The 25,936-nt window shown below is 48.7% G+C and overlaps 1 protein-coding gene and 1 pseudogene across 4 annotated transcripts in view; one reads left to right on the top strand and one right to left on the bottom strand.

Moving 5' to 3' along the window:
* The first annotated feature begins 5,010 nt into the window (after positions 1-5,010).
* The window catches only part of MAPKAPK2 (MAPK activated protein kinase 2), a 48,858-nt gene continuing 27,932 nt past the window's right edge, over positions 5,011-25,936 (top strand). For 3 of the 4 annotated variants that reach the window (XM_021927563.2, XM_009188604.4, XM_021927561.2), the window contains exon 1: positions 5,013-5,617. In XM_021927563.2, coding sequence (XP_021783255.1) covers positions 5,339-5,617 — 279 coding nt within the window. In that variant the 5' untranslated portion in view covers positions 5,013-5,338. Of the gene's footprint in view, positions 5,618-25,936 lie in introns of all 4 variants that reach the window. The other variant, XM_003893198.5, reaches the window with a different exon arrangement.
* On the bottom strand, positions 15,204-16,037 carry LOC108582465 (annotated as a pseudogene).

Here is a 25,936-nt window from a genome sequence, read left to right as displayed (position 1 = left end):
CTTTGGGTACTTCCTTCTTTCTCTTTCTATTCGCATTCTTTGCCACTGCCCCAGCTGTTCCCTTCCATGGCATTAAACTATCAAAGGATGAAGTGCAGATGAGGGCACCGAGGGCATCGTGGGTGGGGAAGCATTTTTCCCCTCTGGGATGTCTTAAGTAGGGCATTACCAATGGCAGTTGCTTTGGGTAGAATTCCTTTCTGTGAGGCAGCCGTTAGCATCTTCAGAAAGAGCTAAGATAGAAGGGATGGTAGAGACCATCCTGACCAATATTTTGAGGTCATTTTCTGGGCCAGAAATTTTTGTGACTAATGAGTCTTATGTATATATATCTGTCACTTTTGCTTTGGGGGAATTTCTCATTTTATCACAGAAATACTAGCCTATGACATGAAGACTATTTCTTTCTGGCTCTGAGCCATTTTTCTTTCCAAGGGTGGGTTTTTAGTGGACAGAGCTTCTTCTGTAAATCATGCTCCTTCTTGCAATATTTTGTTTGTGGTAGTAGCAGTGGATACAAAGGCTGCTTTATCTGTGTCCACGCGCAGACCCGCCAGCCTGTGGATGATCCTCTCTCATCAAGAGAGTGTTAGCTGAAAATTTCCAAGAAATCCACCTCCATAAATTTCCACCCTCTGTCACTCGTTCATAATGCCACGTCATAGTAAAACAGGAAACTTATACTCCCTGATGGTGTGAAGGCTGGGCGGGGGAATCTTGAAGAAAAAGATTGTCACAATGTATCCTATCATATAACCCAGTCATGCAAATTAACATAGACCTATACGCTGTAACAATTAGGGCAAGATGGAAGGAAATTGAGGTGGAAAATTTATGTTGCTCTAAAATGGAAAGAATAGCCCATACCTCTTCAGGCAATTCCTGCCCAGAAATAGCAGATACCGTATTTCTGACATTAAGAAGGATATGTGAGTGTATGTCTGCTCAGGATCTCCAGTAAGGACCGTGAGCCTGGACTTTGGGTCAGAAAGACTTGGGTCCTGTCCTTTGCTAGTGGAATGACTCTGGGAAAGTTCTTTAATTTCTCTGGGACTCAGTTTTCTTGTTTAGACAACAGATAAGTGAGGATAACAGTACAGACCTCATAGGGCTGTATAAAAGTAGGATAAGGTTTGGCTGTGAGTGACAGAGAACCTAGACCATCAGTCACTTTAACAAGAAGGCCATTTATCACTCTTTCATATAAAAGTCTGGATAGGTGGTTCAGTGCTGATATGACGGATCTAGGCTCACCAGGATACAGACTCCTTCTGTCTTTTTGTTCTGTCTTCCTCAACCTGTAACCTCCACTTCACAATCCAAGATGGCTCCAGCTGTGAAATTTTTATTCCAGCCAGTAGGAAAGAAAAAAGAGAAGGAGAAGAAGGACCTACTTCTTTCCATAAACCACTTCCATTTACAAGTCATTGGTTATAACTTAATCTTATGAAGGTAACTGGCTGTAATGGAGGCTGGACAAGTGGGAAATGTAATTTTTATTCCAGGCAGTCTTGTGCTTAGCTAAATATGGGGGGCTCTTTACTGTCAAAGAGAGGAAAAAAGGGTATTAGCCCACCCAGCTAGCAATCTCGGCCACGGATTGTCATGAGATTTAAATGAGACAATGCAGGTAGAGGGATGAGCACAGTGTTGGGCACTCAGGAAGCACTCGACAAACATTGTCATCATCATCATCATCAGCAGCAGCAGCAGCAGCATCATAAGAAGGTGAGGAATACTTTGAAACTATGACAAGGCATTTTCTTATTTTAACCTGGTCTTGCTGCTAAAGTCACCCTTGGCCACCTCCCTTTTAAGATGATTTGAGTTTCATCTTTTATGATACATTTGAACATGCCTTCATGAAATAAAACCATATAAAAAGGAAAGCAAGGGAAAGATGAATATAGGACTCAGGATGATGGGGTCTTGGGCCAGGGAAATAGAGGAGTTGGGAGAGTGTGGGTGGAGGAATCATCTAGTTAGATGTATATAATTGTTGAAGTTCTAGTTTTTATTTTGGGTAGTGGATTCACAGGTGCTTACTGCATTATTAAAAATAATTATTAACTAACAATAAAAGTGGAGCTGCATGGATCAATGATCCAATGACGAGAGTGTGTCATGAATCAAGGATTATAATTAATCCATTTCTATGTACCTGAGGTCCTTAAATTGTCTTTGTGTGTGCTATATTGTATGGCATATGTGTTTGCATATTAATAGTAGACAAAAATAGGACTTTCTATTTGCATATACTTTCAAGTTTTGAAGTGCTTTTACACATCCATAAAAACTGTTTATTAAGTAGTTCATTACAGATAGCTGAGAGCCTGGTGTTACACAAATAGGACTTTGGACTGCTTCCTGTGGGTATTTTATTTTATCCTTGCACAAGCCCTACAAAGTAGGCAAGGCAGATGTTATTGTCACTATTTTATAGATGAGAAGGAAGGAACTGAGGGAGCAAGGGGCTCTCATGAGGTTACATAGCGAGACAGTATCAGAATGGAACTTAAGACTCAGGATCTCTTGTCCAGTGCTTCTGCATTTAGCACATCTCACTCCTCAATTATTCATCCACTAGGCGTTTATTCTATTACATGGCATGCTGTGCTTATGTGTTGTGTTCATATATGTGTGTGTTTTCTGGTGCTGTGTGCACAGTTCATATAATCTCTATCCACTATGTATGTACCCTCAGAGTCCCTGTGTGCCCCCTAGGCCTATTTGGCTCTTGCAACTTTGGGAGGACTCTCAGGTGGGAATTCAGTTGTCCTGTTATTCCTAGGTCATAGGGCTTCACCATCTCCCCAGAGCTCCAGCTTGGTAGGAAAGCGGCTTTGATATCAGGAATAGATCTGTAGGCCGTGGGCACAGAGCAGAGGAGCAAGCCAACAATGTCCAAATAATGGTGATATTTAATATTTAATGATAATTTATAGTTTATGCTTTAGGATGTGTTCTCATAATTACTATTTCATTTTATTCTCTCTCAGCCCTGAAAGTAGATTTTATTGTTTTTCTCTATTCTTTTTCAGATACTGAGAGATGTTACATGTCTTGCTCAAGGTAACCCAGCTGGAGGACAGCCTTGGCTTCAGCTCATTTGTCTCTAGATCCTGTCATCTTACCGCTGTGCCTTGTTGCCTCTGAAAAGGCAGAAAGAAGTTACTCTCTTTCTAGCTTTGTGGAGAAAAACAGGTGATACCTCAACACCAAGCCATAGGGAGCCTCCAGTGACTCTGCAAAGAGAAAAAAGACCAACTCAGATTCCAGAGCAGCCCCAGACCAGAGCCTGAGCAGTTGGAGCCTTCCACCTTCCCACCTCTGTGTTCCTCTTGTCCTTGGGCATCTCCTGTGTGTGCTTCCGGGAGATGACAGCAGTGCTATAGAAGTGTTGGAGTGAAGATGTTTTCCCATCCCCTTGGCCTTAGGTAGTGTCTTTGTCTTTGAAGAGTCAAGGGAATCCGGGGAGCTGTCTAACCATATCTATCCTGTAGACTCGGGAGGAAGCTGCTAGCTGCTACAGACAGAAGAGAATCCCTGTGCTTTGGGCTCCTAGGAAGGTGTCTGCCATCCTCTCTGTGCCACTGGTATCTGTCTTCTTCCCCACCAGATTAACACCATCCACCGCTGCAGGGCTCAGCATGGCACCTTGTACATGGCGCTAAGCAGATGCTGCTTGAGAAGAGCAAATGTTCGTGTCCGGGAAACCATGTCTCTCCTTGGTCCACAGAGCCCTGCCTGCCCCAGGAAAGGACAGCCTTGGGAGGGTAAGTCCCGCCCCTCACTCCTCCCCCTCATTCCTGCCTCCACAAGCATCTTCTGGGAAAGGCGAATGAGGGAAGAGACATTGGCACTTGTGCCTTACCTGCCTAAGTTCTATCCCCAAGGGCCCCTTCCGGAGGTGCTGTCTTCTTTCTGGAGTTTTGGGGGACCTCTCAGGGGGAATGTGTGGCCATAGGTCAAGCCTCATTCTCTAACTGGCCTCACCAAGACTTAAGCTGAGGTTTTGTGTTCACCTGTCTGGGTCGCCTGCCATTTCTCAACTGTTCTGTCAGTCAGAGGTGGGAGGAGGTCAGCAGGGATGCACCTGGTCATCTCGAACCCCATTAGAATGTGTGTGGAGGCCTCCTGGCAGCTTCTATGCAGGGTCCAGCTAGATCCCTGGGCTTTTCCTGAGATACACGGGGCTAACCCACTTCTTACGGATTAATTTTTCCACATCGGAAATCAGAAGCCATTCCCCAGGGCCTCCCCTTCAGTTTCATTATCTCCTCTGACTCTGCCCACAACCTTTGAAAAACTCTCACTGTTCTTCCCACGGAGAGAGAGGTGCAAGGCTTGCTCAGCCTCACGCAGCCAATCCGTGGCAAAGGATGGCGGGAATTCAGGCGGCCCAAATCTCAACCCATCCTCTTGCCACCCTGTATCCTTTTTAGTTTATTTACATGAAAACATGTTCAAAGGTATAATTAGTAAAGTGCTCCTGACACAATAATACGTCTTTACTGAAAAACAATAAATTAATGAGAAAAGAGATGCAAAAAACCTCAGAGGAAAATGTTGAAGTTAGGGAAATATTTAATACGCCCGCCTTTGGCTCACACCTTTTCCTGGGACGATTCCAGCTCCCCCGCGAGGTCTCATCTAGCTGGACACCTACGAGCCATCCCTCTCCTTGGAAATACACCCTTCTCCCAATTTCGCTGACGCTGAGAGGCCCAGACAATTGGAGAGGAGTGGATTTTCCATCTGAATTAAGCAGCTCCTTTGACACGCCTCCCCTCTCCCTTTGCATGGCCTTGGTTAAGAACTAGGATTTCCTCGTCCTCGCTCCCTGTCCCGCAGGCAGCAGCCCCCAGACTACTCCGCGATCCTCCCAGCTCCCGGCACCGTGCGTCCTCCCCTTTAAGGACCGCCCCTCCCCCACACCACGCCTCCCCAGGCCACGCCCCCCGCCCCTCCCCTTTAAGGACCGGCCCCGGACGCAGACGAGGCTGTGACGCGGCCGCCGGCCCGGGGCTGGGTACATTGTCGCGCGGCCGCTTCCCCCCGGCCGGGCCCCCGCCGCCCCGCGGTCCCCAGAGCGCCAGGCCCCCGGGGGGAGGGAGGGAGGGAGGGAGGGCGCCGGGCCGGTGGGCGCCAGCGGCGAGCGGCGGGACCCACGGAGCCCCGCGACCCGCCGAGCCTGGAGCCGGGCCGGGTCGGGGAAGCCGGCTCCAGCTCGGAGCGAACTTCGCAGCCGGTCGGGGGGCGGCGGGGAGGGGGCCCGGAGGCGGAGGAGGGGGCGGCCGCGGGCACCCTCGCCCGTATCCCCGAGCCCCCGGGCACCATGCTGTCCAACTCCCAGGGCCAGAGCCCGCCGGTGCCCTTCCCCGCCCCGGCCCCGCCGCCGCAGCCCCCCGCCCCTGCTCCGCCGCACCCCCCGGCGCAGCCGCCGCCGCCGCCCCCGCAGCAGTTCCCGCAGTTCCATGTCAAGTCCGGCCTGCAGATCAAGAAGAACGCCATCATCGATGACTACAAGGTCACCAGCCAGGTCCTGGGGCTGGGCATCAACGGGAAAGTTTTGCAGATCTTCAACAAGAGGACCCAGGAGAAATTCGCCCTCAAAGTAGGTCTGGGGCCCGGGGAGGGGAGGCGGGGCCGGCCCCGGGCCCTGGAGCTCCCCAGCGTCGGGTTCCCGTCCCGGCCTGGGTCGCGGCGCTGGCGGAGGGGTGGCCGCGGCGGGGCGGGGCGGCCGGGCCGGGGGTGCCGAGTGCGGGGCGGGCGGCGGGTCCCAGCGCCCTCGCCACCCTGACCGCTTCCGGCCGCTGCCGGGCGGGAGCCCTGGAACCCGCTCCGGGGACTCAGGGGACCCTGCCATTTTGGGGTTTGAGCGGAATCCAGCCGAGTCGGAACGGTTGGCTTCGGGACTTCTGCTAATTTCACTCCATCTCAAGGAAGTGATTTTGGGGGGGTGGTTCACCGTCCTCTCCTCCCTCCTTTTTCTCTCTCTGCGGGCACAAAAGGCCCATTACTCATTGAGCCGGTTGGTCGGTTGGTTTGGAGAAGTCGGATCGCAGAGGTTTATTTAGCCTCGCTCCTTATTTGGGAGCCGGAATGTGTGATTTCACTTCCCCGAGCCTCGCGAGGGCATCCGGGCCGCCTTGGGGCGCGCCAGCCAGGAGGTGTGCTGAGGCAGGGTCCTGGGCGTCCCCCGGCTGCGGGGGCGGGATTGTTTGGATCCCGGAGCTGGCCCCGTCCCACCCCCGCGCGGGGCGGCTCCGGGGAGAGGCCGGCGGTGTCCGCGGCCCGGCTGATGATTGTGAACTGAGTCTGTAACCCGCGGCCGGACCCGTGCTGATTCCGCCTCCCGGAGAGGGCCACTTGCTGTCCTGGACTCGCGCGGTGATGGGCAGTCTGAGGAAACATTATCCTTGAGCCGGGGAAGCCCATCCCTTTTCTTTCTTTAAGGGGTGTGGTGGTGGGGAGAATAAGGATTCAAGTGAGAAAATCGACTTCAGAAGTTAAACAGAATGGAGTGGGAGGTCTCTGGAGATGGGTGGGTCCCCAGTGAAGTGTGAGCCGGTCTTGCAGGGACACCAACAAGGTTTTCCTCTCACAGGGGTTTCAGGTCAAACCAATCTCTAAAGGTGACATTTCAGGTTTGTTTCCCCTGGGGTGTCTCAATGATTGGAGGAGGAGAAAAATACTTCCTGTGTTGTATTTTTCTCTTCCCCATCAGCCCCCATAGCGAGCTGTATTTCAGTTATCAAATACAAAACTCAGAAATGAGGTATGGGTGGAACTATTGGAATATACAATCAGATGTTTTGAAAAACACCAGTACTTCGAAGTTGTACAGAGCAAGCATGTTCCATTTCTAGATTTTTAGGCCTCTAGAATTATTTTCCTGCTGCTCTCATACCCAACCCTGTCAGAGTTCTGTGGTTTCTGCTGTAAGTTCTTGTTGTGGGATCTCGGTTGTTGTTTAATGTTGGCTGTTGGAGAGGGAATAAGTATCTTCAACACTTCAATATTTGTGCCTTAGACTTCTCTTTCCCTACTCATAACTGAAGGGAAAGGAGGAGGAGAAATTGTTTGGATTGACCATTCACCCAACTCCATGACCTTGGGGACTGGAGTTGGGTGAATACAGTTTGACCACAGTTAACCTGTATCATTGAGGAAGTGACAGACGGTCTTTACAGGAGCGTTTGCTGTCCCCTCTGAGACACCATCTGCCTTCACCCATTAGTAGTTTGGGAACACTGGCTGTTCATTTTCTTGGATATTTGGAATATTATGTAAAGACTTCAGAACAAAAGCTCCCAGCTTCTGCTCTGTATTCTGTGTAATAGACACATGCACAAAATCATCCTGTAAAATGCTTTTGAGTGGCAATTCAGATTTCTCTTGTAACTAATGGGATAGAGGTTTAGATATTTTTCTACTTTGAATAGTTTTGGAAGGAAAAATCCAGCAGTGTGTTAAATAACACTTATAGTTTATCCCTCTCAGGTTAGAAGTGGGTGAAGAGTGAAGTCAGTCTGTTTTGACAGGCAGCCTGCTCCCAGATCTTTTAAGTTGACTCAACTGTTAAATTGTGGATTTCCCACACACATCTTTGTGTTAAAACGTAATAATAGAGGAATAAAGGAGAGACAAGGCATTTGGAGTCTGACAGCAGTGTTAACAGCACTTCCATATCCAAATATTGGCTGAGACATAATTACAGCTGTGGGGGGAATCTGGTTCAAAGAACCCTGTTCCAGAGACACACACCAAAGAGATTTCTAGATCTTGAATTTTGATTAACCTCAGATGCTGAGTAGTGAAATGGTTTTCAAAACCAGAAGTCTCATGATTATAAAGCAGGAGAGGAAGATGGAGTGGGGCAGGAGGGATTACCCCCTTGGGAAGGTGCCTGAGAAAAGGGGAGGAGACCTCTATTCTGCAGTGTGCAGAGGCCAATGCTGGGGGCTAGGGCAGAGCTGGAGAGCAGCAGCCCAGCCTCTGCTGGGGTTCAGAAGTCTGCTATGTTGCAGCTCTGAGAGTTGATGGCAGCTGGCAGGTGCTTAGATGCTCTTCTCCTTGCCTATAGTCTGGTGACCTCTTAGCCCTGTTAAGTGAAATCAGCGTTTGAAAAACAGTCCCAGCTCACCCTGCTGCTTCTCTCCCTCCACCTCAGAGAGCTCCCATTTAAATGCTTTTGGTGGGTGCTTTGACCTTACCTCACCATCTCTCCTGGCTGCTTTTGCTAAGTTCTGAGTCATGCTTCCAGTCAGAGTTGCAAGGGACTTGAGAGGTCATTTTGTCCAGCCCCCTCCTTTTGCAGAAGAGAAAACCAAGGCCTAGAGTGAGGGAGTGACTTGCTCAACGTACCATAGCCATTCACTTGGCAGAGGCAGGATTGGAACCCAGGTTGCCTGACTCCCAATCTCAGGCTTCTTGCCACTTACTTCCTAACTGAGCCACAGGCTCAGGGACATGGCCAGCTGCTGCTCCAGGGTGCCTCCAGCCTGAGGAGCTGTTCTGTCACCTCAGGCCCTGACTGACAGGAGGGGAGGTCAGCGAAGGGGGATGGGTGGGTATTTGCCCCCCCACGCCCCCACCCTCGAGCACAGTCCCGAAAGTTGGAGGGGAACTTCAACAGTAGCTCTATGCATTTTTTTAACCACTCCCTCCCCTTTTTAAGAGAGTATTTGATAGACACCTCACTTAATTGTTTTTTGTACAAGAACATGGGAATTCTATTATTTCTTTGATAAGGACACCTAGTCTCAACCCACTTGTGTATTAATTAGTTGTATTCCCCAGGAGGGTTCCTCAGCTGCTTGCTACTTCACTGTGTCATGGTGACCCTTAGGTGTTAGCTCAACAAATTTAATTAAAGACCGTATCGTTGTTCTTCTTTGCCGTGCAACTCTGATTAGGTGAGGTATGTTGCTGCTTTATAGAATGTTGTCGTAACTTATCTCTGTGTATCTTTCCATTGCGTGGATTAGAGAAAACAAGGTCCTGTAGTTTCTTTTTCTTTCCTTTCTCCAGCAGTCCTCTTTCCCTACGTCGTCGTGGAAGTGCCACTGCGATGTGGCTTCCTTTGTTCTGGTGAAGGGGAGATGATTAGAGCCTCTCATGATTGTTCTGGATGCTGTTGGAGGGAAATGCCAGAGCTCCCACATCCTCACAGTACAGGCACCATCTCCTTTCCAGCACACCTCATACTGTGTACCTGTGGAGGGCAAGACAGGTAGTGTGGCTAGGTGAGAGGCAGTGTCCCAAACTGGAGTTTGCTGGAGGAGTCACAAGGTTAGGAAAATTTCATTGACCAAGCTGCCTCTTTTATATGCAGTATGGTTACAGATAGGTAACAGTTTGCTGCGTATCTGTCATAAGCTTAGTTGCATGGAGGACACACATGTAAAAACTGGCCTGTAAAATTTTGAGTCAAGAAACCTATTTAGAGAAGGTGAAATTAACACATGTAGGCTAGGGCTGCACTGTCCAATTTGGTAGCCACTACCCTCACATGATTAATTAAATTAAAATTAATTAACATGAATGGATTAAACTAAATTAAATTTGAAAAATCAGTTGCTAGCCACACTTCAAGTGTTCAGTAAACATGTAGCTAATGGCTATTGAATTGAACAGTGCAGAAGAACATTTTCATACTTGCAGAAAGTTCTCCTAGACTTTGCTGGTCTGGGAGCTAAATCATGTGGCTGGGATAGAGGAGCTTTGAAAGAGGGGAATCTGTGGTGACTCTGGGAGCTAAGGGAGGCTCCAGCTGGGGTCAGTGGGACATGGCTGTGCCTCTGAGGAGTAAGCAAGTCTGTGAGAGGTGTGGTGATGTTGGCCTGGCTAGAACTGAGGAGAGGAACAGGAGGTCAGAGTGGTCAGGGGTTGGTGGCTCGAAATTGAAGCTAACTCATCTTGTGTCAAAGCAGGCTTTAAAGTTTTTGAGGGGCATGAAGGTGTCAAAAAGGTTAGGGATCACTGAGGTTGGGCTTGCAGAATTGTGAGGGAAGGGTCAGGTTTCTGGTTTCAGAGATCCTGTCCTTCCTGGCCCTAGCCCTGGACCCTGGCTCCTGCAGCAGGGCTCTTGGTATCTGCTGAGGCAGGTTCGAAGCCGGGTTGGCTCATTGTCCTTTTTCACTTGTGAGTTCTGGGCTTTGACTGAGCTTGGAGACCATCTCCAGCTAAGATATGGGATCAGTGGCTGAGAGGAAGGGAGAGAAAAGCAGTCCCTGGGCCTTAGGGCCAAATATTGGTGGGTGTCTAGGAAACAAAAGAACCCCTTTGTGGGAGGAGGAAGGTGTTGGGACCTGTGACATTTCTACTACTTAGGACCTGAGGGATTGGGCCATCCACAGTTGATGATTTTTCTTATGAAGCAGGTACAAGGGATTGGGAGGAGGGCCTGGAAGAGTCCAGCCTCAGAATTGCTGGAGGCAAACTTAATCCTTGGGCTAGGGGAGGGGCCAAAGCTCCCGTTACCCAGAGCCCAGGAGTGTGCTGAGTGGGTGCCAAGAGGAATGTCAGCCAAGATGGGGAAGAGCAGGGCATAGTCGTCTGCATCTGAGCCATTGCCCAGTTCCCAAGCAGCCTTGCCGTGCTTTGAGCCGGGGTTCTTCCTGGTGGCGTGATGTCTGTGGTGCAGGATTCACTCTATTCTCCTACCTTTCCTCTACTTCAGGCCCTGCCAAAGGTCATGTGAGGTCTCTTTTCCCCCTCTTTCCCCTGCACTGTATCTTTCCAGATGGTTCTGCGTCCTGGAGGGAGGTGGATGGGCAGAGAAGAGTTGTTCTTTGCAGGGACTGCAGCTTTTCTTGGTAATGGTTTGAGGCCCAGTGGCAAAGCGACCCACACTTCATAGTAACTTAGAACCCACACTCCCTCGCCATCTTTCTTGATTCCTTGCACATCACTGAGGAAGAAGCTGGGCCAGTGCAGAAAGGTTCAGTGGCATGTCCAAGGTCTTACATGGTGTTGGCATCCGAGCCACATCTTGAGACCTGGTTCCTTGGGACCTGCTCTTGGTCTGGGCTCCTTTGGTTTTTGGTTGCTAGAAGACTGCAGACCTGGTGGAGCAAAACTGAGCTCCACTAATGGATCAGCTAGGATCTTTCCACATAGGTCACCTTGTAAAAGGGGGCACTGGTGAAGAGAAACGGCCGTGCTACTGGACAGTGTGATCATGTATGGCAGTTATAGAACCCAAATCAGATTGCTGTGTACCTTTTCTAGTTTTTAGGAAAATACTGATATTTTGTATTTTAAGATACATATAGATACAGATATGTAGAGATGAGCTTGTTACCATGGGTTATGTGCTAGATAAGAAAGCAAAAATAAGTACATACGTAAATAGAAAGGTTCTAGTGTTTGTATGCTGCTAACAAGTTACATGACCTTGAACAGGTCGGCTAAACTTGCCAGGGCTCATTGCATAGAGGGTCGGCTCGAGCAGCTTCTTGAACACTGGCAGGGTGAGGCAGTAGAAGGTGGTGCTGCAGGCCAGAGGCGGAGGGCAGGCAGGATAGCTTGCTGACTTGCTCCGGGTCTGACCATCAGCAGTATTTGGGTCAGCATAGATGCCCTTTCGTAGGCTTAATGCCGGGCTCCAGGGCAGCCTGTGTTCAGTTAATGAGTAATCGTCACTGACCAGCTGCTCCTTCTCTTGTATGAAGACTTAGAAAGTGTTCTAACTGGTGACTCGGCAGAGAGGATAGACTACATAATTTAGCAGGGTGTGCATCTTCTCTTTCCTTAAAATCAGAAGAATCATGGTGTAGTGGTGGTGCAAAGTAGAGATGAGGAACTCTATTCCCTACTTGAGATTCCTTTCTCATTTCAAGTCATGGGGCATTCGAAGGCCACTGTGATTGCTGGTGCAGGCTGTGCCCTGTGCACAGGGATCTGGTTGAGGAACTAAGGGAGGACTGAAGTCTAGCCACTGTCCCCTTTCTCGACTTTGTCTTTGTGTGTGGCTGGGTTCTTTCAAAGGAGTGCCTTTTTCTAATTCACCAAAGGTATAGTTATGGATTAGGGGTGGTTCTGAGTTTAGAGTTGGGGACTGATTCCCAGAGCTGATGAGGAAATTAGGATTTATATTCAGGTGACCCTCAGCCCCTGAGACAGGCCTGAGTAAGAAGAGATATCAGGAATCCAAGGAAGCAGGAAGAAAAGGGGTTGCCTAGTGATGTCTGTTCTCTTTCCTCCTCTTCCTGCCCATGCAAGGCTAGAGCAGCTGTTTCAGCCCTGGAGGTTCGGACTGTGGGGTCCTCTGTGCTGGGTCATCAGGTTTGGTGGGAGGAGGAAGAAAACCACAGTAGAAGGAGACATAAAGTTGGGCTGGGCCTCTGGCAGTGAAAGGTTCTTGGGGTCTTTATTCTCTGATCAGTAAACACCTCTGTGTGCCAGAATGAGCTGGGACAGGGTGCCAAGGTCAGCCCATATTTGTATCTGGTGTTCTCCTCCAAGACTAGCCAAGCGGTGTGCTCATTCTGCTGGGAACCTGAGCCCTCCAAAAGGGTCATATGAAAGGGCATCTTATTCTTGAGGGACATTTCCAAGCTTCTCTGTGGCCACTGTCCATCCTGGACTCATCTGAGAGGTGAAGGGTGGTGGCCAGAGGCGGAAGCCAGTGGCCACCCGATGGAAGCCTTTTCTGTTTCAGAGCATATGAGGGAGCTGAGGGAGCTGTACAGTTGATGCCTTCTCTCTGGCTCATCTCCATGAAGATTCTTTTGAACCAGAAGCAAAGGTGAAATCTCTCCAAGGGGAGGGGCTGAATAGGAGATCTACTGACTGTCCCCTTGCCGCCTCCTCCCCCTTCGTCCTCCTGCGGGGCTCCTTATCCTCTTGCTTGTCTACAGGGAGATGATTGAGTTGATCGTTTGCTGCCATTTTAATGATCCATATTGTTAGGGGGCTCTCAGCACACACCAGACCTTAGTAGCCTGGCCTCCTGCCCAGGGCCCAGAACTGTTACTCAGCCCCTCTGCCCAATAGCTAAAAATAAACCTGCCACTGCTGCAGTCTCCCCTCACAGCCAGGCCCTGTTAGCTGTCCCAGTGCTTCCTGCCACACTGCTGACCTGTTTCTCTCACTTGTTGCTGATGTTCTCCCTGCTTACCCCTTTCTCTTCTAGCCTGAGCTTGGTAGGTGATTTGGGGCTAACTCTTCTGAGTGCTGGGAGATGCGCTATGGTTTTTATGTCTCCAGGTACCTAGAATTTGTGTGTATGAAAGCTCTGTGAAGCTGTTCTGCTTATTTCCCAGTAGGGAAAGGGTTAGACAAAAAGGAGAGTGACCAAGCTCATCAGAGTGGATCAGACCTTCTACTGTGCTCGCCTCCAGACCTGGCTTCCTCCAGTTTTACCTCCAAGCAGGCTTCTCTGCCAGAGTTACCTAGGGATGCTAGGACAGCCCCATGTGGGCATAGTCTGCCCCAGGCCTTCACCCTGACTGCCCTGTCACTGAGCATGCTACCTACCATGTACTCCTGCCCTGTTGCTACGTTATATTCTCCACCCGCATTGTGAGGCTTGGGGCTACCACATTCAAAAGTGTGACGTCATCTTGTCAGCTTCCAAGAATAACTGGGCCCTGGCTCTCAGTACCTCCTTCCTGAGTCAGGCCATGGCACCTCTGGCCCTCCCAGCTCAGCCACGTGCAGAATATCACCAAGTGCATGGGTTTCTTCTACCTCTTGACTGCAGTATTGATGTGTGTCCATGGAGGTGTGGCCTCTTCCTCTGCTCCCCAGAGATCCTGGAGACTTGTGGAGCAAGATGAGGAAAGGAGCTCAGGTAGCTAGAATATCTGCTTAGCTGAGAGATACTGGGCAGAGTGTGACATTGGCATTCTGTTCTTCAGTGTGGCGTTACTATTCTTTATGTTTTTTTTCTAATCCCTAGACAGGTGTCGATACTAATCGTGACCTAGGAGGGCTCTATGTCTGCTTTCGGGAATTACGGTTTATTTGGGGGAAGGGGTGTATGGTGGAGAGTGATGGTAATGGCAACCAAGACATAGGACTTGAGGAACCCTCTGCCTTCAGCTAGAGTTACATCCTCTGACCATGTGTCCATGGCCTCCTTCTCCCACCTCTCCCCGGGGTCTCATTTCCTCTGCAAGGAAAGATTAATCTGCCAGGGCCCATTGGCCTGTGCCGGGGAAGAGTTGGTTATAGTTGCTAAGTGTTTATTTTTAACTCTGACAGAAGGAGCCCCTGTCCTCAGAATAGCCATATCCTCTGTCTTTCCCTATCCCAACTGCCTTCCTTGGCTTCTGTGATTCCTAGAAGAAGGTTAGTAGGATTCTAAAGGCCAGGCTTACACAGGAGCTGGAGAAGGGCAGCCTCTCTGAGTGAGGAGTCTGCAGGTTGCTCATCATGCTTGGCTTCTGCAGAGCTCAAAGGGTCCTGCGGGGAGAGTCCTGGACACTAAAGGCCATGTGTCTGGAACTTGGAGCATCCTAGGAATGCAAGTGGCTTGATGAGGAGGCTGCATGTGCCCTGCAGCTCAGAGCAGCCTGGCTGCACAGCTGAGCTGGACAGCCCAGCGAGGGGTCATCCCATGCCTTCTCCATCTTTACAGGCACCCAGATCTCTGGCAGATGGGGAGACCACAGGGAGAAAATGAGCATACGTAGTAACCTGCCTTGGAAATGCTTACGCTTGCAGACATGCCAAGTGCTGTCATTCCCTCTGACTGCCAGGCTCACGAGCATCATGTCCTCATGTCCTTTCTAGCAGAGCCCACCTGGGACTCTTAGTGACTTCATACCCTTTGTGTTCTCTTCCCCTGATGTGCTCTAGGGACCTGTGCTCACAGAGAGGAGGAGGAAGGGTGGCAGTGCCCCCTCTCCTGGGTCTCAAACTCTGCTAACTTTATGCATTTGATTTGGCTACCTGGGCTTGGATGCTTTAAAAGAAAATAAAATTAGGTTTGAGATGTAACCAGAGAGGGAAGGAATAGAGAGTAGTAGGGGGTGGGATGGGCGGTTGAAACATGTGGCTAACTCTGAGAACCCTCAGCTATGGAAGGAAGGTCTTGCCCCCATGATTCTTTGGTGTGCAGTGGGGGATTAGTTTGCTTGGAGGCCAGCACTGATCATGTAGCTTCCCAGCTTAAGCCCTTCAGTGGGTCTCTTTGCCTGCAGAATACATGAGATATCCAAATCCTTCCCAGATCTGGCCCCAATCTGTTTTTTTTTTTTTTTTTTTTTTTTTTTTGGAACACGTGCTTTTTTTTTCTCCCCGGCTTAAGTGGCTTATATATGTTGTTTCTTTAACAGAACTGTGCTTTCCACCCCCACACCTTAGCATCTATCCATCTGCGTCTTCTCTGTACCATGCCCGTTCCCCGTCCTGTCTATATCTACCTATTCCACCCTGCACAGATGCTGCTTTTCCAGAACCTTTCACACCACAAGCGGGTCTTCCTATTCTTCTCCATCAAACTTGGTGATACACTCTTACCTTTTATTTCTCTGTTTAAGTGCATTTCTCCATGTGCAAGGCATCTCTCTCTCTCTCTCTTTAACAGGAAGGCAGTTTGTTAATGGAAAGTATTTGAGGAGTCCTGTGCACAGGCAGTGACCACGGCAACCCCCTTTCCTGTGGGTGCTGTCAGAGGGGTTGGGGGTGACGTCCTCAATCTGTCCGATCTTGATAACCGGGTGGGCAAGAGCCCTGAGGGCCACCTGGGCCCCAGGTCCAGGGGTCTTGGTTCTACTTCCTCCTATGGCTTGGAGTTTGATGTGTAGGGCAGTGGTACCCAGTTCTGGGCCACATCCCGGGCAGCCAACAGAGCAGCATGTGGTGAGGATTCATCTCAGCCTGCCTTCACCTTCATCCCACCAGTCGCACGGCAGATGATTTCTTTGCCAGAAAGATCAGTGACATGGACAAAAGTGTCATTGAAGGATGCAAAGATATGGCAGACACCAAATACATTCTCTCCTTCAGCTACCTGAGCTCTGAGGCTGATGACCTTTCTTCTTTTCCTTCCCCTTTCAAGGTGCCATTTCTGCATGTTGTTTCCAGACTCCGCACAGGAACTCAAGGCACCTCTTTAGATATCGGATCGGATTGTAAATTCCTTGAAAACCCACATCTTCATTATTTTTGTATGCTTTTATTTTCATGTAGTGACTGTATGTCCTCATTGAAAAACAGGCCAGGCATGGTGGCTCACACCTGTAATCTCAGTGCTTTGGGAGGACAAGTGGGAGGATCTTTTGAACTCAGGAGTTCGATATCAGCCTGGGCAACATAGCAAGACCCCATCTCTACAAAAAATTAAAAAAATTAGCCAGCTGTGGTGGCACATACCCATAGTCTCAGCTACTTAGGAGGCTGAGGTGGGAGGATCACTTGAGCCCAGGAAGTCATGGTTACAGTGAGCTATGATCATGTCAGTGCACTCTAGCCTGGGTGACAGAGCGAGACCCTGTCTCTGAAAAAAGAATCCTAGGGTATTTTGGCACTGTGCATTATACACATTATACTTAGCTGCTGAATAAAGGTGTGATAACTGAGTAATAGTGGATGCCACAGATATTAAATGTAATGTACTAGAGGTAATCCTCAGAGTCAGGGGCGGTGGCAGCCCCAGAAGTGGGATAGTACTGGGCTGTGCTCTGTGGGACTGAGCTGGGGTAGAGTGATGATCTCTGACAATGTCTGTTTTTATTTTTCCTGCTGCTGAAAAGCTGCTCTTAGACAGTCTTCTGAGCATTTCTTCCCTCTACCCACTTGGATCTTCTGACTCAAGCAGGCACCTTCTATTTCTGCTTACAGAGTTCTCATTCTTACAAGGACCCTGACCACAGTTTCTCATTGATACCTCTCCTTCTTCTCCCTGTTCCAGGGCCCCTCCTATTCCTGTTCGGTCATGGAGATGACCCTTTTGCCCTTTGGAGAACTTTAACTGAGGGAGGGACAGATGTGGAGCTTGCCAACTTTCCTACAGCTCCTGGCATTTTCTAGTTAGCTACAGACATGGCATAGACACACAGATGCAGTCCATGGTGTTCTATCTGCTGGTCCTGCTCCTGTGTGTTGCAAGACGGACCAGTGTTAAACACTGTATTAGTCCATTTTGTGTTGCACTAAAGGAGTATCTGAGACTGGGCAATTTATAGAGAAAAGAGGTTTATTTCTCACAGTTCTGCAGGCTGTACAAGAATCATGGCACCAGCATCTGCTTCTGGTCAGGACCTCATGAAGCTTTTGCTCATGGGGGAAGTTTAAGGGGGAGCAGGCATGTCACATGTTGAGAAGAGGGAGCATGGGGGTGGGGGCGGCCCTCGACTCTTTTTAACAACCAGATCTTGTATGAACTCAGAGTGAGAACTCATTGCTACAAGGGAGGACACCAAGCCATTCATGAGGGATCTGCCCCCAAGACCCAAACATCTCCCACCAGGCCCCACCTCCAACACTGGGGATCATACTTCAACATGAGATTTGGAGGGGCCAAATATCCAAACTATATCAAGTACCCAGTTGCCGGGACTGAGGTCAGAGGTTTGAATCTCAAGGGGCTTCTTAACTCCATGCCACAACAGATTTGCACAGGAAAGAGAACCTGACACTAGACTGGAATCTGAGAGACCTGGCTACTAACTCTACCTGTGTGGCCCCAAGCAAGTCCTAGGACCTGTCTGGGCCTCACTCAGTCTCCTCATTGTAAATGAACAGGACCAGACTTGACCTTGAAGGACTCTTGCACCGAAGGCCTTTCATCACTGTTGTTGCATCTGCCCTGCTGGGAAAATAACCTAATGCTGGGAAACAAGTGGTCAGCCTGGGTCCCAGGGAGCCTTCGGGACTAAGAGCCATCATGTCTGTCCTCAGTTTCTGCAGGACAGTGTTACTTCACCTTTCTCCTGGCTACAGTGTTTTTATTCATTCAGACAATGTTTATAAATGTTTATTCTTCTCCATGCCTGCCTCCTGTCTTTCCTGCTGACTGGCCATCAGGAGGCCCAGATGGCAGGATTAGCTTGGAATGACAGAACAATCAAGGGTCATCCTCTTGGGTTTAGACCCCTTTAATACCTCTGCTATATGAGATGAGAAGAATTTAGAACATTGATTCCTTCTAGCAGCTTAGACTAGGACCCCTGCCTTTCTAAGCAGGATTTGCCTGTGGGTGCCTTCTATACCCTTGAGATCCAAAGCAACTTACTACTCAAGAAAATTAATTGGCAATGCCAAGAGTGACTTGTACAGCTTCCCTAAGGATAGCTCAAAACAGCAGATAGACTTTGATACAATATAACAATTTTCTATTATTCAGATCACTGTAGGAAACTTAGCAACTCTGTGAAGGTTTCCTAGATTAATAACAAGTCTTTATTGAGCAGATACTGTATATCAGGCATTGTGTTAGGTGTTTTACTTATATTCTTGTTAATCCTTAAAATAATCCTTTTAGTGCAAAGTGAAAGTCCCTGTTTTACAGAAGAAACATGTTCAAACATATACAGAATAATTCATTAGCAGTTATTTATTGAGCACTTACTAAGTGCTAAGCATTATCTTGGGCTCTGGATATACATCAATATATAAAACAGACAAAAAAGCTATCTGGGGGGTGGGAAGGGGGACCAGGTAGAGGAATAGCAAATGCAAAGGCAAAAGCCTGAGGCTTATTAATGAGTGTGTCTAGCGCTAAAACCTAGGCTCCCTCCAGCTCACAGTATTGCCTCTCTAATGGTCCTTTGTGACTCCATTATAACTGGGTACTTAGATGACCTAGCAATTTAAGTTTATCATCCAATATTTATGGGATACTTACTTTGTGTGCATTGCTACGATGATATGAATAAGTTGTAGGCCCTGCCTTGGGAAACATACAGTTTAGAGGAATGAACACCCGTGTGTATAAAATGAATGAAAGAAGACTTCCTCTCAAAATCCAGGTTGTACCATTTCTTGCATGTTGTCATTTGACCCTTGTAGGCGCCGGGTGGTGTGGTTCCTCATTTTGTATCTGAAGGAAGAGGTTCAGGGATTGGGTGGGGGTTAAGTGTCTGGGTACCAGGGTGGCCAATGAAGGATGCAGAGACACACAATGGGCTCTTCAAGGTGGGAGGGAGTAGAGGGTGGGATCACTGCCTGGCATGGGCAGAGGATACTTCATGGACACATACCTGTGACACACCCGGGGGAGGGTGCAGATGAAAATACGTCCAGTGGGATGGTTTCTAAGGAGAAGTGTGAGGAACTGCACTGGGGCTCCCATATTTTGGCTAAGGAGGGAGAGATGCTGCCTCTCCAGGAATCTGGTAATAGGCAATGCTTGAGATTGGTGTGAACCGAACCGTCACATAGAGCCGGGAGAAGTCACGAAGGAGGCATGAAAAAGAAATGGCTGGGCTGAAGCTGTGGCACAACCTTTTTTATCCTCCTTTGGGCCCTCATATGGCTTCTCTTCTGCTCTGAAGAATCTCATCCTTCTTGAGTTTAGCCTTCTAGGTGAAGGAGTGGGCAGACTGTATGCAGGGAGACGGGGAGGCTGTGTTTGTGCCCTGCAGCTCAGGAGCTGAGAGAACAGAGGTCAGGGCTTCGGTTAGTGCAGATGGGAAAGTGAAGCAATGGGTCGGGTCTGTTCATTCCTGAGCATGTCCTGTGACAAAGGAAGTTGCAACATGTCTGTCTTTCTCTCTCTCTCTCTTTCTTTTCTTCTTTCTTTTTTCCATTTCCCTCCCTCCCTCCCTTCCTTCCCTTTCTCCTTCCTTCCTTTCTTTCTTTTCTCTGTCTCTTTTCTTCTCTTTCTTTCTTCTTCTTCCTTTTTTTTTTTTTTTTTTTTAAATAAAGAGGCAGGTAAAACCATCTTCTAGGAAACGTCAGAAAAAGTATCTGGTCTGTGATGGGTGGTTCTTGCCCCTCCCCTTGCAGTGCTTTTCCTGTGTAGTTTTTCTTTTTTCCTTTCCCATCCACACCTTCCACTCTCCTTTCCTCTGAGAGATTGTGTCTCTGCAGCAGGCCAGCTATGTCTCCAAAGGGAAGTAGTCAGTGCTTGGACTGAGGCAACCTTGAGAAAGAATCCTCTCCATTGTCCTCCAGGTGAGAGAGCTGTTGCACCAACTCACACCTGGAAGGTTGCTGGTGGTCTCTCCCTAGACAGAGAGCTGTTTAAATGTGACAGGTGGTTCCTGATTCCCACCTGGCATTTTTTTTTTTTTTTCCTTTTTTTGCTGCTGCACAGGTCTGTGTTGTGTCTCAGAAGGCTGAGGGAATACTTACTTCTCAACTCAGATAACCACCTTGTTGGTAGATTCAGTGTGTGTCTGTGTCAAGGCGGATGCTGGGAAAAAGGGCCCAGAATGTGTGTGGGAGGTAGAAATCAAGGCTAGAAGACCACACATGTTAATCTGGAGTACTTGGTCAGGTTTGATTTTGGCCTGTGTGCTATAGCTGGGCAAGAAGCCAGTTGTGTTTGGAAATGTACAGATGATCTATTTTCCTGATGAAACCTTTTGATATCTGGAATAAACTTAGCTCGCTTTCTCTCTTTCCCTCTTTTGAGATTCAGTTTCTCTCCCTTGGACTTCTATACCCCAGTAGAGCCCAGTACAAACCAGTTTTGAGACTCCAGCATTAGTCAACTAAGGGATGTTCTAGGTCATCCCAGAGAATGAGGTCTGCTTGCTCCGGGGAAGCTAGGAAATGGCACCAGGTGTCAGGCCCTGTTGCCTAGGATGGGGTGACAGCTGCTGGTGTTAATTACGTTTCTGGGCAGAACAGGGTAAAGTCCTTGGGGGCGAGAGTTTTTGTTCAGGCACTGTGTTCCCTGTACCTGTTGCCTCTGGTACAGCTGCTGCAGAGCCACTCCTTTCCTGCTGTCTTCTTTGAATTTAATCTCCCTGTGATCAGGTGCATCTCTTCAGACTGGAGACAAGCTTAGAGGAGTGGTGGAGGAAGTGGGGCCAGAATTTACTTGTTTACTGGATCCCACTGAGAATACAGAAGCTCTCTTTCACGAGAAGCTATGCTGGCCTCTGTGGTAGCCACTGGCCATAAGTGGCTATTAAAATTAAGTATTAATAAAATTTAAAATTCAGTTCCTCAATAGTGCCAGCCACATTTCAAGTGCTCAGTAGTTAGCTGGTGGCCATGGTTTTATGCAGCACAGATAGAGAACATTTTATCATCACAGAATATTCTCTTAGACAATGTGAGATTCTGAGATAATTTTTCTAATCCTGGTAAACACTTATCTGAGCTGGAAAGGGATTTGAGGAAGGGTGCAGGGAGAGGTTTTGAAGCCCAGGTGAGAGGTCAAGTAGAAGGTATTCATTTAGAAAAGGATCTTAAAAAGTATTTAGTTTGTAGGGCCAGGCACAGTGGCTCATGCCAATAATCCCAGCACTTTGTGAGGCTGAGGCGGGCAAATTGCTTGAGCCCAGGAGTTCGAGACCGGCCTAGGTAACATGGCGAAACTCTGTCTCTACAAAAAATACAAAAGTTAGCCGGGCGTGGTGGCATGCACATATAGTTCGATCTACTCAGGAGGCTGAGGTGGGAGGATCACTTGAGCCTGGGAGGTCAAGTCTGCAGAGAGCCATTATTGCACCACTGTACTCTAGCCTGGGTGACAGAATGAGACCCTGTCTCAAAAAAAAAAAAAAAAAAAAAAAAAAAAGGAGTTCACCTTGTTGAGGACTACATCCTAACAGATGGTCACCTGGCCCAGTGGCTCCCAAACCAGGGTGATTGTTAGACTCACTTGTGGGTAGCATTTCAAGATTCAGATTCCTGGGCACCACTCTTTGTGTCTAATTGAGTCCAAGACTCTTCAGACAAGGTAACCTGGAATGTGCGTTTTTAATGTGCTCCCCAAGTGATAATTATCTGGGTTTGGCAACCACCAACCTATCATACCTATGCTTAAATTCTTCCAATGGTGAGGAGCTTATCCCTTTTCGAGAAAACCTTACCATTAAAGAAAAATTTGCTGTTGTTAAAGTTCTATGTTTTTCAAATCTTGAGATTTGGTTCTTTGAGGTCGTGAAATCCTTTGGTACTCATTGCGTCTTCAGAGCCTTGCAGAACGCATCATCTTCATCTCCGCACTCAGTCTTCAGCAGGTATTTGAGGTCAGCTGTGGTGTGGTCCCTGCCACTCCAAGTCATGGCACGCGTCAGAATGCCTGATCTGCCAAGGGCTCTAGGGAGATGCAGAGATGCAACATCATTCCAGGATCCTTCCAATTGTCAGGCCTTGCTGAGACCCAGAGGAAAGGTCTGAATCTCAGTGGAGCCCTATAGGGACAGCCCAAGGGCCATCCAGCTGGTGAGGGCCATGTGTACCTCTGCCTCTCTGCATCCTGCTCTGTAGGGAAGAGTCCCTGTTTCTTTGCACGTTGGCACTTGTTAACACCGACCTGGTTTTCTTCAGAGGCATTGAGAGATTCAGCCATCCATTCCCGGTGATGACAGATGTCATTTCTGTTTAGAGATCTTCAGTAGCCTCCCTTCATCTCCAGTGTAAAATTCAAACTTCTAAACATGGCATTCAAGCAAGCTGGTTTGTCCTGCCTTCCACCCTCTCCCTTCCAGGAGAGCACTCCTTCCTGCTCTGCCATGCATTCGTTTGCTTGGAACTTACATTTGCATCTTCTCTTGGATCTTACATTTGCTCCTCTTAAGTTTTTTCTGTAAACTGTATTTATCTTTCAAGGCTCATAATAAAATTTACCCCCTTACTCCCCTGCCCAATTCCAGGCAGAACTGCCTCCCTCCTCTGCCCTAGTGATGGTTCATTCTGCCTGCATGACTGCTATGCACTCGAATTACAGCCCCCTGCCAGGCCCTCTCTGCTAGACCGAGCTCCTTGAGGATAAGAACTATGTCTTGCTTGATATCCCCAAGTGCAAGCAAGCACCGGTGCTGGAGCCCCTCTTTCCAGCACTGGTATTCTTACCCTCAGTGGCCCAGAGCTCATCAGCTCCAATGAGAAAAGTGCTACTTAGCAGCTGATAATTAACAGACGGGACGTGAGGTTTGGCTGCCTCAGAGGCAAAACTGGTATTTAAACAGTAAGGTTTTTAAAAATCAAGCATTAAAGTGTCAGCTTCAGAAGCAGTTACTTCCAAACATAATCCTGCCCAGTTAGAGAAGATAAATGGAATAATGAGTGGAACCAAAGATTTCTCTCTAGCCTTGAGAAGAGTCCAGGGGAAAGAGGCCTGGGTGGCATATTGGCAGGAGCTTGGAAAAGGGGCCTTCATGTTTCTGTTCTCTGGGGTGGGGCTGGAGCTGCTTGGAGAGCAGGTGGGAGGTGCTTCCCTAGAAAGGGCTGTCTGTTCTCTTCCATTCCCAGTTTCTATAGATTGGACTAATTTTGCCAAGTGACCAAGAAGAAAAATTGGGAAACAGAGGGTAGGCATCAACCCTGACATTTATCCTAAGGTGATGCAGCACACACTTGTATTCAGCGATAGAGACTTTTCCGTAGTGCCTGGTAATATCTCATTGTATTTTCTTTTGATGCTCCTGGGGGCAGGAGGGGAGAGCTGACATCAGAGCCTCCTCCCTTCTAGATCACAACCAGAGCATGAGGAATTCCCCAGCCCCTTGAGGTACCCAGACACTAACCACAGTCTGCATCTGTGCTGAAGGCGTTGTAAGAAACATGCAGGCCAGGAACAGTCAGTGGCTTCAGAGCAGGGACAGCCTGCTAAAGAGGCAGAGGCTTCTTGTGAGGGCGGGGAGCTTGAGAGTGCTCTGCACCCCATCCTGGGGGAGGTGAGCATCTGCTTCGGGGTTCAGCTGCCTGCGGAAGTCGGTGGGAGACACCCTTTCAGGGTCTGCTTCATTATGAATGAAGCAAAAAACCTATCCCAGGAAATCACAGAGGCTGCTGGGTATATCCCAGGGTACACAGGCTGTATTTTTTCAACCCAAAGTTAGAGTCTGTCTGATAGTTTTTCTTGGGGTTGGGGAGGGGTCCTACTTTCAGATCCAAAAGAAAATCTGAGATATGTCATTCGAATGTGAATGCATTCGACTTTCTGGGAAATGTTGAAGATTTACTCCTGTCTGAGTGTCTCTCACTCATTGTTACCTGTCCATTCGTTACCTGGCCCACGGATGGAGGAGGTTGGATGGAGTCTCCCAGGGTCCCCTTCCTGGGCAAGCTTGGTGGGCCTTCCTGCTTTTCCTTTCAGGTTGTGGAATTGGTGGTGGTGGTGGCTCAGCTCACCCAGACTGTGTGTGATGGTTAAGGTGGTGACTTCTCACTGACTGCTGATGTGTATAGTACGTTGAAAGCAGTCACCCAACTTCCTTTATAGCCAGATGCAAAACAGTGCCTGAGGTCCAGGGTGGGGGAGGATTTGATAAGGGAATAAAACCAGCTGGCTCATCTGGGGGCTGATATCTGTCTGTGGTGACACAGGCACAGATGATCTGCAGTCAAGATTGACTTGAGGGTGTGCATGGGTTCAGTCCCATTTGTGAAGTCTAATGGTCCTTCCGGAAGCTTCATCATCATTTGAACTGAGTAAGTGAAGATGAGTGCACCACAAGTGTGTGTGTGCACTTTTAATCTGTCCATTCATCTGTTCACTGCAGGCTTATTGAGGGAGAAACATGTAAGCAAGGTATTTCTTATGTACTCCAAGTGGTAGAAGAGCTATGTTCAGGGAACTGGGTGAACTTGGAAGAAGGAGCCGCCCTTTTCTCCAAGTGCTGCGCCAGTCCCGAGACACTCTGTGATCCTAAATTGGGGAACAGTCTGCAATGCACATTACTGAATTAAAGGCTCTGAGAAGTTCTACAGTGAAAGAATCTGTTTAACTTTGTTTAACCTAGTGCTTCTGCCATCTATATGACCCCTTTTTACTTAGCACTTATTAACATCCTACGGAATACTATTTGAGAAATGGCAACAGTCCCCTGTCCTCTGGGAGAACTGTTCAGTGATTCAGAGCAAAAGTCACCTGACTCTGGGTCAGCACAAGTTGGAGAGATTTGAAAAAGGTGTATGTATGTTTGCATGTGTATGTGTGGTGGGTTGGGGGGAGGGGTGTGGCAGAGGAGGGGCCCCGGCAGGTGGCTTCTATTGAAGTCAGCCCTGTCTGCCTCCCTGTTGGCTTTGTGCTTCTGGAGCAGCTTTTGTCCTGGCATGAAAATACTGAATAGCAGCTGCATCTGTCATGCCTGGGAAGCAGCAGTGTGCAGCATGGGGGTGCCTGAGCAGACACTCCTGCTGGAGGGCCAGGCTGCCGAGAGTGCCTGGGTATTGGACAAGGGAGACCCTGGTGATTCTGAGGCAGCTGCTTGCTAATCCTGGAAGCGGAGGGGAACAAGATTTAGCTCCCTTATCTCTCTGCCTTCTCCTTTCCGATGGGGGCAGTTGTGTTGACCCTTGAGGGACAGCCAGGAAGAAGCAGGTGGGCTGGATGCTTTCTCCTCTGTCCACCAACCCAAGGGCATCTGGAGGGTGGACTAGGGTGGAAAGGCGATTAGCTCTCTGTTACCCAGGGGAGCTGAGACGAAGGCATTTTGGGTTAAATTCAAGGAGGAATTCAGAATTGTGAACTGGATTTATGGAGGTTTGTGGAGTTTGAAAATTCGAGAGCCCTGGCTGGCCTTGTGCTTGGAACGTTGGTCGGAGGTGGATATGAATGATGGGTCCTGCAGATGGCCAGCTCCCCGAGACATGCCTGGGGCCTTACTGGATTTTTCGCTTGGAACAAACCCAGGCCTAGGGAATTCCCGGAGCCTTTTGCAGGCCTCAGCACCCTTCTGGCGCAGCTTCGCTGTGAGGCAGTGGTTATTTCTCAGGAAATGGGCAACTGGGAGTAAATGGGAGTGTGGGGTGGGAATCAGCTACTCTTCCTGAAGATTATATGCTTCCAGTGTAATTAAGGCGGGGTCAGGATTTCCTATCTCTGTTTTATTTATTTATTTATTTATTT

Source organism: Papio anubis, chromosome 1 (assembly GCF_008728515.1).
Source record: "Papio anubis isolate 15944 chromosome 1, Panubis1.0, whole genome shotgun sequence".
NCBI classification, from domain to species: Eukaryota; Metazoa; Chordata; class Mammalia; order Primates; family Cercopithecidae; genus Papio; species Papio anubis.
Note: the sequence above shows the minus strand (reverse complement) of the source record. Positions and strands in the feature narration are given on the sequence as shown.